Genomic DNA, 13222 nt, shown 5'->3' with positions numbered 1-13222 from the left:
GAAAGACACTGACCCTTCTTTAGGCAGGGGTGGGCAAACCTTTGGGATCAAGGGCAACATTAGGCTTAACATGAACAGATGGGCCGGCTCTTTTGTAGATGATTTGATGAAAGAAAAAAAAAAAAAAAAAGCATCGCAAAATATGTAAAATTACTGTTCATGTTTGATACTCTACACTTACTGTATATTATTTTATTATAATTTAGTTAACCCGTTTTTAATAAAATAACAATTTTGATTAAATTTATATTCCTAATATTCCTTTTAATATTCTTTTTATTAATGACAAGTTTTAAATCAGTGAACCAATTATTCATTTGTGATAAATGACTAACAAAAAAAGATTTTTAAAAAAACATTGAAACTATCCACTTTTAGGGGAGAAGTACTTCAGTTTTATTAGAATTTCGTTATAACAAATTAACCAAATTAATAAACTCAAACTCTTTGTTTCAAAGATGTTAGCAATAAAAAAACATTTAAAACAGAAAAGGTATATAAAAAAAGGCAAAGCAGACATTTTAAACATGTTCAAAAGGGGATAGAAGTATAAAATGTGTTAAATTACGTTTTACTAATTTTTAAAATTATATACAATAAATCTGTGAACCAAATGTACAATTGAGATAAATTAATACAAAATATAAAATAAATTTTAACTAACCAATTTTAGGGGGGAAAGTAGCAAAATTAATGCAACAAATATTACAAGACTCTTGATAATGTTTGGTGAGCTGGATTAAGGAACATATACTATATGTATATACTTTGCCCACTCCTGTCTATAGATATACCATTAGCTATAGAGTCATTAAAAATGCAGAATCAGAATTTCTACCATTACAAATAAAACTCAGCTGAAATTGACACTCTTTACCTTACTTACTCTTCTTCATCATAGCTGCCATTTAAATGAGAAAGTGAAAATTTCCATGGATGTCTACTTCTATGCTAATCTCTGTTGCAACCTCTGATGACACTGTAGCCACTTTCGCCTTGAGAACATCTTGTCTGAAGCCTCACAGAATGTTATCAACAGAGATAACCAAAAGAGTCACAAAAAGGCATTCAAAAGTTCAAGGAAGGTCAAATGAAGTCCACCTTTAAAGGCAGATTAGGTTCATCTTGAAATTCCACCCAAAAGTCGAATATCCCAAAGTTTTTGTGAATAGTGTAATGGTGGGGATTTACAAGTGTTTGAAGAGCGGGTGCTCCAGGGCTTGTGCTGCTGTAAGTCTGGTAGTCGGGTTCAGATCCAGTAGGCGGTCCAGTAGGTCGTAGGCCTCGTTGGGTACTGTATCCCACCCCCGTTCATCGTGGGCCAGGCAGTCCTTCCGTGAGGAGGGTTTTGGGTTTTTATCCTGGCTTTTCGGGAACAGCGGCGGAGTCTCGCCTGCTTGGTTTTTAGGTCGTTCATCCGAAGGTTTACAATCAAACTTGGATTTACTGATCGACGTGACTTCTTCTGGTCTTTGTACTCTGAGCGTCTCACAGAGGAACCTGAGGTCCTGCCGGGGAAGTTCCCGACTGCACAACACCACCTTGCCTGGACAGGATGGATGATGATGATGGTGGTGGATCAAGCCACAATTACATTTAACAATCATGTTGATACGCACCGAATTCCTTGGCAGCTCGTACAGTCTCTCTGGAGCCTCGTATCGTCATAATCTGAGTCAGAGCCACCATGTCGTCATTGGCTTTGAAGAACGGGTAGCGTCCACTGAGCAGCGAGAGCAAGGTGACCCCAGCTGACCACACGTCGATAGCTGAGTAAATGACCAAACACATTTATTTGAAAAACACAAAAGAACCTACAGCTACCATACAAGGTGTTAAGGCTTCTTCATACTCGCGTGGGTGGCGACCGCGCTGACGTCACTGCGGCTATCCTGCGCGCAGTTTGCCTTTTTACTCGAGTGCAACCCACGCGTGGTGTTTTGAAAATGTACTGCAGTTCTCTTCCAAGTCGGAGGTGTCGCTACGGCTGGTGTTGGCTAGGACACCACAAGGTGGAGTTTCCCCTGCATTTTTTGGCCATTTCCGGTAGCCGTTTTTACTTCCGGAACAAAGCAACAACAACGGTATTTGTACAATGGTGGAACAGTGGACGACTGGTCAGCACATATGCCTCAGAGCTCTGAGGACCAGGGTTCAAATCCGGCCTCCCGTGTAGAGTTTCCATGTTATCCCCCGTGCCTGTGTGGCCTATCTCCAGTTTCCTTCCACATTCCAAAAACATACATGGTTGATTAATTGAAGACGCTAAATTGCCCGTAGGTGTGAATGGTTGTTGTCGTTTGCCCTGCAATTGGCTGGCGACCAGTTCAGGCTGTACCCCGCCTCTCACCCAGAGTCAGCTGAGATAGGCTCCAGCATGCCCACGACCCTAGTGAGGATAAAGCGGTACGGAAAATGGATGGATGGATTAAGTATGTTGAAGTGATACGTCTCAACTAGAGACAATCTTTTTATGTCGGGGAGGAGCTAAATTTATCCTGGGTTGTTAGTAGAAGTTACTGAGACGTTAACATCTTTGCTGCATGTAGAGAAAAATCGAATTATATAATTATAATTAAATTACAGGGCCATTTATTTTAAGGACAATATTTTAAGATGGGTTAGACATTAAATTCAAGTGTTTTGGGATAATAGTTTGTGGTAATTTATGGTTTAAATAACCAATAAACATTTGGGGGGGGAACACTTTCTGTTCAACACACCCACCTGTGCCTTGTTTTGGACACTTGGTGAGAACCTCTGGTGCTCGGAAGCCTGGAGTTCCCGCCCTGGGAGCCACCTGCTGCTTCCTTTGGAGGCACAAGAGAAGCGAGTCAAGTACAAGAAAGCCAAAAAGCAGCCTAAAACGTCAAGTATTTACCTAGACAGACAGACGTTGCAGACACGGTCTGTTTGGAAGCAGTTACAGGTGAGAAGCGGGTGGACACCTCGCTTAGCTTTCTGAGTCCTGACAGTTGCTAGTCCCCCTCTGGCTGAAGGGAACCTTCGACTTGAGAGCTCTCCTGTTTTCACAGGTTTTGCAAGCTGAACAAAAGAGGAAAACATTAATTTAACAATATAGTCTTGACTTTGGCTGTAGGTTACATGTTTGTTAAACTAATCAAACGGGATCACTATTTCTCTTTAAGTTGTTAAATATTTAGCAGCACAACATTCTCTTAAGGAAGACAAACACTATTGAAAATGGTTGAAAAGGGATGTTGAAGATTGACTGATTTGAAGCAACAGGCTTACTTGTGTCTTAGTTTCTTGTTTGGTGGTTGTGGTAGTTGAAGCGCAGCTGTTCAGGTTCCTCTCGCTAAATACGGGCCTGGGTGCTTTGCGTAACCCCACTAAATCCTGGAAACAACAAACATGGATAAGTGTAAAAAAGTACAGGACATAAACTTAGGGGATGTTTTCGGAATCAATCACTTATTACCACTTTATGGGGATTTCTATACAGTGGATGACAGTTCATAAGAAAATTCCTGAATAGTGATTAGGAAGTAAGGAATGATTCTGTGCGGAGTCATTCACTCATTCCCTACTCTCTAATCACAATATAGGTATTTTTATATAGTGGACTATACCCATATAGTCCACCTACACTTAGTTCTGAGACATTATAAAGCAGGGGTGTCAAACTCATTTTTGTCACGGGCCACATCGTAGTTATGGTTTCTCTTGGAGGGCCGTTATGGCTGTGAACCCATATGAATGTATGATTGTCTCATATTATTACATATGCACAAATTGATGGATAACTACTTTCAAAATCAGAAGCCAGTAAAAACTGTTTGTTCGACTACAGTATTATTTTAGAAAGAGGATCGGCAACAAATGTTTGCAATATCTCAATATTTTTAAAGGTGAAGACAATTTGCAATTTTGGTATTTAAGAAATGATTTGGTTTCGCGGGCCGCATAAAATGATGTGGTGGGCCGAATCTGGCCCCCGGGCCACCAGTTTGACACCTGTGTTATAAAGGGTAACTTAATACAAAAAGCAGAAAAGCATACGTCCTGAATCTCAAAACAATGACGAGGACAGACCAAAGCTACATAAAGCAGAAACAGAGCTTAAGTGTTGAATCTTAGATTAGCTCCCTTGAGCTTCAGGACAAAAAAACAGAGAAACATACAGTTAAGTCCATCCATCCATTTTCTGAGCCGCTTCTCCTCACAAGGGTCGTGGGTGTGCTGGAGCCTATCCCAGCTGTCATCGGGCAGGAGGCGGGGTGCACCCTCAACTGGTTGCCAGCCAATCGCAGGGCACATATTAACAAACAACCAGTCGCACTCAGTCACACCTACGGGCAATTTGAGTCACCAATTAATGCATGTTTTTGGGATGTGGGACGAAACCGGAGTGCCCAGAGAAAACCCATACAGGCACGAGAAGAACATGCAAACGCCACACAGGCGGGGCCAGGGATTGAACCTGGGTCCTCAGAACTGTGAGGCTGACGCTCTAACCAGTCGGCCGCCTACAGGTAAGTCCTGAATCTCAAAACAATGCCCATGACAGATAAATGGTAAGGAAAAAAACCAGTGCTGAAGTCTCGCATTATTTATTAGCTTCCTTGCCAAGTGGAACAAGGTAATTTTCTTTGTGCTTATAAAAAGATAGTTGTATGCTTCACTGCATTTTGTCCTGAGCGTGTGTTCGTTTGTACTTAAGTTTTCAAAGAGTTCGATGACTGCACACGGTGTCTGATGGTACCAATCTTCAATTTAGGTGCAGCACCCATCTGAAAATGTCTTGCCCTTGAGCTGAGGGACAGCTACATTCCATTTCTAATGACCATAATTTGTTCACTACTCTTCAAGCTGCATTGTGGGATACAATAAGGGCACTATATAGGGGTAAGCCTATACTCACTATATCCCACATTTGAAAAGCACTACAAAATGGCAACCTCACAATACAGTGCCGTATATAGTGGATAGGGAGTGATTCTAAGAACAGCTTTTTGCCCCATTCGCCAGGAAGGAAAGTGGTCATTCCGGTGCAGACACCTTTGTGTGCTTTGCGCGAGAAGTAAAGGCCCCCGCTGTGGTCGTGACAGAACGTGATTTTTTAATCTGCGCTTTCCGAGTAGTTGAAGAGGTGTTGGCGGTGGAGGAAGAGGAGAAGGAAGGTGGGTGAGCTGTGGATGGTGGTGGAGGCAGTGAGGTGGAGGCTGTGTTGGTAGAGGGGGATCTAGGTGGCGCTTTGTCTCGTCTCTCTTTGGAGCCTCCGGCTTTGGGTTGTGACAACTTCTGTCTGACCACCTTGAGCAACTCGATCTGAGTGTTGGCAGTTCCCTGAGCCAGGCCGAAGTCCACCAGGGCAAACCTACACACACACACAAACATTGTGTATCTGCGTTGGCGTATGCATGTACTGTATGTACAATGCTGCCTTGCGATACGAGTTTAATTTGACCACACTCGTAACACAAAACACTTGTCTCTCAAACCATCTTTCTCCATTGAAATGAATAGAAATGCCATTCGTCTGTTCCAGCACCCAAACCCAAAAAGTAACAAAAATGTTTGTTTAAATAAAAATAGCACTCTATAATATTGTATTTAATAAAAACATACAATAATGGCATAGTTAAATGTAAAGAATTAAACAGCTCCTGCCACATTTTTTTGCTTAAATTCAATGGCCATCATGCTGCTGCTTCTGGTGTGCCAATTTGGCCACCTGTATATTAAAATTAAAAATTATACATATATTTGAAAATAATATGAAATTTTTCACTGAGTGTGTGTAGAGCATCTATGGGTTTCACTTTTTGAATTTAACTAACTAAATTAAGCTTTTGACACTATTCTAATTTAGTGAGATGTACCGTATTTTCACGACCATAAGGCGCACTTAAAAGTCTTACATTTTCTCCAAAATGGACGGGCCGCCTTATAATGCGGTGCGCCTTATGTGTGCACCGAGTTCCAAAATCTGTAAATGTTGTGTGACTTTGATGAGCGCTCCGCTTGACTGACTGGGAGCATTTCCTGCCGACACGCTGCTTATATAGAGGAAAGGCGGACGTGACTGAGGACAGCATGCGGACGTTAAAGGGGGAAGGGTGCACGTGAAAGAGGACGCTAAGGGCACGCCCACAGTAGGTATATAGCACCGGTATGTGCATTGTGCAAAACGACGTCGGTTAGGCTAAGGAGCCCCGAAAATGGCACCTACGAAGAGACACGCTTACGAAGCACAGTTTATAAACTGCAACCTATCAGTTACGCGGAGGTACATGGGAATCGAGCAGCCGCGAGAGAATTCAAGATCAACGAATCCATGGTTCGCAAATGGGTGAAGCAGGAAAACGAGCTTCGCCAAGTCAAGAAGACAAAGCGCCGGACGAGTTACGCCACCATATGTGAATGGATTGTGGATGCCTGGGCTAATCTGCTTTGACTGTTGTCCGAGCTTTCGCAAAAGCCGGCATCATTGCTGAACAACGAGACTGACTCCGACAATGACAAGAGGGAACCCGGCATTTTGATGGAGAACTTGCCCAGCTGTTCATTTCGGATACAGAAGATGAGGACTCTGATGGATTTGTGGATGAGGATTGATCAAAAAATAACGTGAGTACATTGTTAAATACTTCAATAAAGTACAACCGAACTCACCGTTTACATTGTTAAATACTTCAAGGAAGTACAACCGAACTCAGTTTTGCTCCCGCTGCATTTTTAAAAACATGCATGGTAGCGTATGTTTTAAACTAGCGTATGTTTTACCATGCCTGCGCCCAATAATACGGTGCGCCTTATGAATGTGTTAAATGCAGAAATAGACCCCGTAACTGAGACTGCGCCTTTTAATGCGGTGCGCCTTATGGTCGCGAAAATACAGTACTTGCAACTGTACCTGTGACGACTGACAATGCCAGGAATATAAATAATGCTGCCACGGCTGCGAGGCAAGTTATGGTATAACTTATATTTGCTAAGGAGCTATTTATTTGTAAAATATACTCTGTTGCTAAGAATGCACCACAGATGTATCTGATGCAGAAATCACCTATTTGTTTTTTTATTAATATACATAAAACAAATTTAAAAGGCAAGAAAATGTCTCTTTTGTATCGGAAAAATATCGAACTGTGACACTTAACTATCAAACCGAACCGTGAATGTTCTGTATCATTGCACCCCTCATATTATATACGTACACGCACACACACAAGACAAAACTGAAGATTAAGATGTTGCGTGTTGGTATGTGGTAAGTCATAAAGTGTAGTCTTATTAAACATGTTTTTGATGTTAAGTTGAATGACAGGAAACATGGTTTACAATGTTATTACTCACGTCTTGGCCTTCCTGTTGTAGAGAAAGTTGTTTGGTTTGACGTCGCGATGGATTATACCAAACTGATGAATGTGTCTGAGGGCCTTCAACAGGTGGTAGATGTACAGACGAACCTCTTCAAAACTCAATGAGCCGATGATGTCCTAGTTGTTATATTTTGACCACATCAAATGTTTGGTTAGTATATTTCAGCAAACTGAAATCTATGTGCTGCTTGTTTTAGGGACTCTACACCAAAACATTATGTACACATGCAAAATAAATTGGATTCATATGGTAGATGCCATGACAGCTGGTATTTACAGTGAACCTCGAAATAACAGAGCTGGAACCAACGGACTACGGATTTAATGGACAGAAATGGTAGTTTCAGTTGGAACTCTAAACACCTCTTTGTAGCAGACGAAGTCCGTTAGTTGCAGAATTGGCAGCTGTTGTTTACTGCCGCAACCAACAGAGACTGACAGTTTCGGCTTCCGGGAATTGTATTAACCTTAGTATTGGTGACAAATTTGAATTTATGAAGACGTTGGAGTCGGAGGTTTCCGTGGCCAGAGTCCCTGTATGTGAGGAATACGTTGGCTTTGTTCTTCCAGCCCAAACAAGCGGCTCATGAAAGCGACCTTGGCTTGCCACCACCAACAACTTTCTCCTACCAGCATGCCATTCGCACTCCTCCCAAGCACCAGCACTGCTTTGGAGTTCTATGGCTTCAAGTAATTCCTACTGTCGAGGCCCCAGTATACGTTGACGGCACTTTCACAGCACTATTAGACTATCACAGCAATATTTAAAGGCAAGTATAGGTAAACTAAAATGCTTAAAACATTTTTACATTTATTTACAATAATTTTCTTCAAATTAAATGACAAACTGCTTTAACAGATGATACCTCCCTCCTATTAGTGTGTTAATTTGAGGTTTCACTGTATATTTTTGGGGGTTTTAATGCTTGTGATTGTGCATCAGTTTGTTTTATGTATGCTGTCCTGTTCTATCAATGCACTTTGTAGATGTGTTTTTAAAGGTGTTGTATGAATATTACTTGTATGTCTGATTAGTTTTTTATCTTAATTGAAAAGTTTCTTACCACTATTGCTTGATGTTCCATATAAGGCATGACAATTACTACATGATCCTCCTTCCTGAAGCAGTACTCCACACCCATTACATTTTCCCTGCCCCTACAAAAAAAATAAAAGAGTGTGAAGTGTACTCTTTAGGTTTGAGCCAACAGGTAATTTAAAAAAATAAATAAATAAAATGACAAGTCAGTAAATCCAGAATCTTCCAATCAAAATCAACAAACCCAGCAATGGTGAGACACTGGAGCTCGGCAGCAATTCTAGTGGGATGGCTGGTAGGGATGAGATGTTTGAGGGCAAACACGTCTCTGCTACCGTCACGCATCCGAGCCTCACCAAGGTAGACTGAGCTGAATGTCCCTGGCACAATTGAGAAACACACATCAACAACAAGTCAAATGATAATGTTATGAATGCAAAGCAAACTGAGTATGTATATAGAAAGAAACGCGTGACAAATGAGTAACAGTGTACCTTCTCCGATTTTGTCAATGATGCGAAAGGTCTTGGCAAGCTGAGGAACAGCCTTGTAGAGGGATTCAATGTCTGACTCCACATCCCCTGAAGGAAAACAGGAAACCTTTTATATTTGGCAACCAACCTGAGTCTTGACTGTGCGGTAGACAGGCTAACCATCAGTACACTGTGCTGTGATTCCTCTGTGATTCTGAACTGGTTGGGTCGGGACCCAAAAGTGCGTCACTCAGCCATTTTGGGTGGGTGGGTATTTAAAAAATACAGGGGGCTCTCAGTTTATGACGGTAGCGACATATGACATTTCGGGGTTATAGGCGGAGTAACAATGCATTTTAATACAGTACAAGAAGGCACGCACAATTAGCGCTGTGTTTTTCATTGAATTGTTATACACCTATGGCCTGGAAGTGTTTTTTATACAAATATTTACTGTAACTATGACCTTACTACTACATTAGCCTAGGTTAGTTATGGGTTAGTAATATGGCGCATTCCGACTTGCATACAAATTAGCACTACGTTGCCGCCGTAGGAGCAGTGAAATATTTAACATAAATCCCTGGTCGGACTTGCCTTTTATCTGGAAAATAAAAATAACATTTTGACTTGGAGTATAGATGCAACTTCCAGTGGCATATGAACAGCCGACATTACAATACAGTAGTTCAAACTGTTACGGTGGCTTTGGTTTACGTCCTTCATTTCCTACAAAGACAAACTAGTACTGATATTGCACTTTCTTAAAAATGAGATCAGTGTCAACATAAACATATAGTTATGTTTAAAAATATGATAAACTTAACATACATGGCATGTTTTCAAAGGCTACTTTTCAACAATACGTTCTTTATTGTTCTTTGCGATCAGGATTTTTGGGGCCGATCACCGAGCAGCGCGTTTAAAAAAACGATAACCGATCACCGATCCCAGGATGGAGGAATGTGTCTATTTAAATAACCTGTTCATTTACTGTATATACTTGTGTACTTACTTGCTCAAAAAATTATATTTACAATAAATAATGTATCTTTGTGCGGCACGGTGGCCGACTGGTTAGAGCGTCAGCCTCACAGTTCTGAGGTGCGGGGTTCAATCCCCGTCCCCGCCTGTGTGGAGTTTGCATGTTCTCCCCGTGCCTGCGTGGGTTTTCTCCGGGCACTCCGGTTTCTTCCCACATCCCAAAAACATGCATTGATTGGAGACTCTAAATTGCCCATAGGCATGACTGTGAGTGTGAATGGTTGTTTGTTTCCATGTGCCCTGCGATTGGCTGGCAACCAGTTCAGGGTGTACCCCGCCTCCTGCCCGATGACAGCTGGGATAGGCTCCAGCATGCCCGCGACCCTAGTGAGGAGAAGCGGCTCAGATAATGGATGGATGGATGGATGTATCTTTGTTCCTCTATTTATACCAGTAAGGCATAATGAAAGACAGAACAAATGAATGGTCTTCTATTAGATGGCAGGAAGTCCATCCATCCATCCATTTTCTGAGCCGCTTCTCCTCACACGGGTCGCGGGCGTGCTGGAGCCTATCCCAGCTGTCATCGGGCCGGAGGCGGGGTACACCCTGAACTGGTTGCCATCCAATCGCAGGGCACATAGAAACAAACAACCATTCGCACTCACAGTCACACCTACGGGCAATTTAGAGTCTCCAATTAATGCATGTTTTTTGGGATGTGGGAGGAAACCGGAGTGCCCGGAGAAAGCCCACGCAGGCACAGGGAGAACATGCAAACTCCACACAGGCGGGGCCGGGGATTGAACCCGGGATCTCAGAACTGTGAGGCTGACGCTCTAACCAGTCGCCCACCGTGCCGCCATGGCAGGAAGTAAATACAGTAATTAATGTATCCACTTTTTGGGACATTTTTGGTGTGCCGTGAGATTTTTCAATTGTAAAATATGTTCCTTGGCTCCATAAAGGTTGGAAATAACTGCTCTAGTCAGATCGTGTATTCTAATCAGTAAGGTCGAACCAACATTACATAACAGAAATAATGGGTGCTAACTTACTGTAATGAAATTACTTTATTTTTAATTAAATTACTTCACCCACACCAAAACTTTACAGCATTATTCGACAGAACGGCGGCATGTTTACGTTCACCCGTTCGTCCAAGCAGTAGCTTGCTAGGCTACAAAACATTTTATTGCCTGCTTGTGAGCCGTATCGTATTAAAAAACGTGAACATACCTCAAGCAAGCCTTAAACGAACGTCCTCTCCTGTCCTGAGCACCGGTGACCACCAACACACGTTTCCCCCCATTTTGTCCTTATAATACCGTCGGCGCGGCCCACTCTTGTTGTCGTCGTCACGGTAACGAGTGTATCCGGTCGCATTTGAGTTGACAAGTTAAAACCCAATGATCGTAAAAAACGGGATGCGGTGGTGTACAAGATTTTATTGTAGTAGTCTGATCGTGAAAGAGCAAATTTGTCTTGTAGTTTGATCCGGGCATTACGTGCTGCCTGTCTCAGACGTGTTGTCTGTCCCACACCGCCAACATGTTTTTTTTTTGAAGAACTTCATTGGCCGTCAGATATTTACAGTACTACGTCAAAAGATACGCGACAAGGCTAAAAATAAACTAGCTTTTGGATTCAAATATACTGTGCACACGGCGACGCGGAGTAAATGACTTTTGCGGAGCCGATCTTGGCGAATTATGACATTAAAGCTGATCAGCATAAAATGCTAAATATCGGCCGATACCGACCAGTCCGATAAAATCGGTGTAAAGTGTAATTACTATGCACTGGGGTGTAGGGGAAAAAAAGACCCATGCAGTATTTTTCAGTACTGTCGTCTGTACTTTTGCCGATATGATAAGCCAACAGACACGGCAAATACTCTCTGTGCGGCGTGTTATAACGCGACTCGAGTGAGGGGCTGACAATATATAGGAATACTGCATACTATATAAAAGCTTGTGCTCAACTATGGTTGAAAACTTGCTGGAAGTTACGTGCATGTATTACAATGCAAATATGAATTTTAACTGACCAAATAACATCTTTGTCACCTGACCTTTAAAACATGCAATTCAATCAGAAATGTTAGAATTAAGCTTGTAGCTATGTATACACCCTATTTAAGTTTTTATTTTAATACAGTAAAGTACTTTTTTTTTTAACTTTTCAAGTACATTGTTTTTTTTAAATGCAGTTCAGTTGTATTTAAAATTTTAGTACAGTACAATACATTAAGCTTAAAGATCTGTGTCTTTAAACATTTATGTGGAATTTTTATTGAACTTATGTGCACTACATTTTAATAGAATCATTGTGTAGGTACACTTTTTTTCTTTTCCTATGTTTAAGTGCAGTGTTAATATTCAAATTGTGCATAATGTTTACAGTGGCTTACAATAATAAATATACTTTTTAGGGATAACACCTCTGGGCTTACTATGTTACTGTATCCTATTGTGGGTCATTATGGTGGGACTTGGAGAGCTAAGTATTTTTCGAGGTGGCACTTCGTGTAAAAGCTTTGAGAAACACCGGATTAAATCATACACCTTAACTCACTTGGGATTTTTTTGTTTCCAGACATGATGCAGCCGTCTGTTGCAAAGGTTTCAGTGCAGACGACAGACGATTCCATCTAAGAATCAGGAAGACGAAAAAATGTATATACGACAAATGGCACTGAAATTTAGACGTATTTTATTCTAAGCAAACTATTCTCCTTTTACATTTTAAGCATACGAATGCTACTCCCTTAGTTTACCGACGAGGTTACCAACAAAATAAGAAGAAACTTACCTCGTCGACGTAAATAAAGTGCAGCTATATTCAATGGATAAACCAAGGGTTAGTACAACGTAACATACAAGTCCGGAGCGATTAGGTCCAATTGTTAAACGATGGTTAAGAGCTCTATAGGTGCAGAAAGCGAAGTTTCGCCTTTCTTTTCCGCCAACAAACTACCCGCTAAAATGACGTCACGGCAGCGAGCTCTCGCGATAAGGATGAAATGAAATACCGTCAGCACAGTGGACCACGTGCTCTATACTCAGAAATAAAATACTCGGAACCTTGAAGCGTGACATCAATCCGTCTATTTTCTGTACTGCTTATCCTCACTAGGGTCGCGGGGGTGCTGGAGCATATCCCAGCTGACTGGGTGAGAGGCGGGGTACACATCAATTTTAAAATAATATTGATAGGTTTTGCTTACTTTGTCTAAGGTATATACAAACTTTGTTCAAGTCGCTCTCGAAAGAATGTTTGATACAGCTCATATATTATATCTCATACTGTAGATTGTGCACGTGTACCGAATGAAAGGTGCAGGGAACCTACGAGGGTTCTCGTTGTAAGTGATT

The 13222-nt window shown here is 41.6% G+C and overlaps 1 protein-coding gene across 3 annotated transcripts; it reads right to left on the bottom strand.

The window, feature by feature from the left end:
• Positions 1-143: 143 nt before the first annotated feature.
• Positions 144-12892, bottom strand: cdc7 (cell division cycle 7 homolog (S. cerevisiae)). Of its 3 annotated transcripts, XM_061796739.1 has the most exons (13): positions 12660-12892; positions 12423-12498; positions 8883-8969; positions 8633-8768; positions 8414-8507; positions 7324-7466; positions 5023-5341; positions 3256-3360; positions 2882-3045; positions 2728-2810; positions 1620-1769; positions 1448-1546; positions 1176-1331 (listed from the first exon to the last, which is right to left on the bottom strand). In XM_061796739.1, the coding sequence occupies exons 2-13, from the start codon at positions 12496-12498 to the stop codon at positions 1312-1314; spliced, it is 1476 nt and encodes a 491-aa protein (XP_061652723.1). In that variant the 5' UTR covers positions 12660-12892; the 3' UTR covers positions 1176-1311. The 3 variants fall into 3 exon arrangements, with proteins under 3 accessions (XP_061652722.1, XP_061652724.1, XP_061652723.1); XM_061796738.1 differs by having other exon boundaries at positions 144-1546; positions 12660-12884; XM_061796740.1 differs by having other exon boundaries at positions 144-1546; positions 5278-5341; positions 12660-12880.
• Positions 12893-13222: the final 330 nt, after the last annotated feature.

The sequence above is a fragment of the Phyllopteryx taeniolatus genome, chromosome 14 (assembly GCF_024500385.1).
Source record: "Phyllopteryx taeniolatus isolate TA_2022b chromosome 14, UOR_Ptae_1.2, whole genome shotgun sequence".
Lineage (NCBI taxonomy): Eukaryota > Metazoa > Chordata > Actinopteri > Syngnathiformes > Syngnathidae > Phyllopteryx > Phyllopteryx taeniolatus.
The sequence above is the reverse complement of the archived record's forward strand: the minus strand, read 5'-3'. Positions and strand labels throughout refer to the sequence as shown.

Excerpts from the sequence above, each read along its gene's own strand:
- cdc7 (XM_061796738.1), bottom strand. The coding sequence starts at position 12,498 with ATGGAATCGTCTGTCGTCTGCACTGAAACCTTTGCAACAGACGGCTGC. Across the intron at positions 3,046-3,255 it reads AACAAGAAACTAAGACACAA|CTTGCAAAACCTGTGAAAAC; the intron begins GTAAGCCTGTTG and ends TCTTTTGTTCAG. Across the intron at positions 1,547-1,619 it reads ACGAGCTGCCAAGGAATTCG|GCAAGGTGGTGTTGTGCAGT; the intron begins GTGCGTATCAAC and ends CATCCTGTCCAG.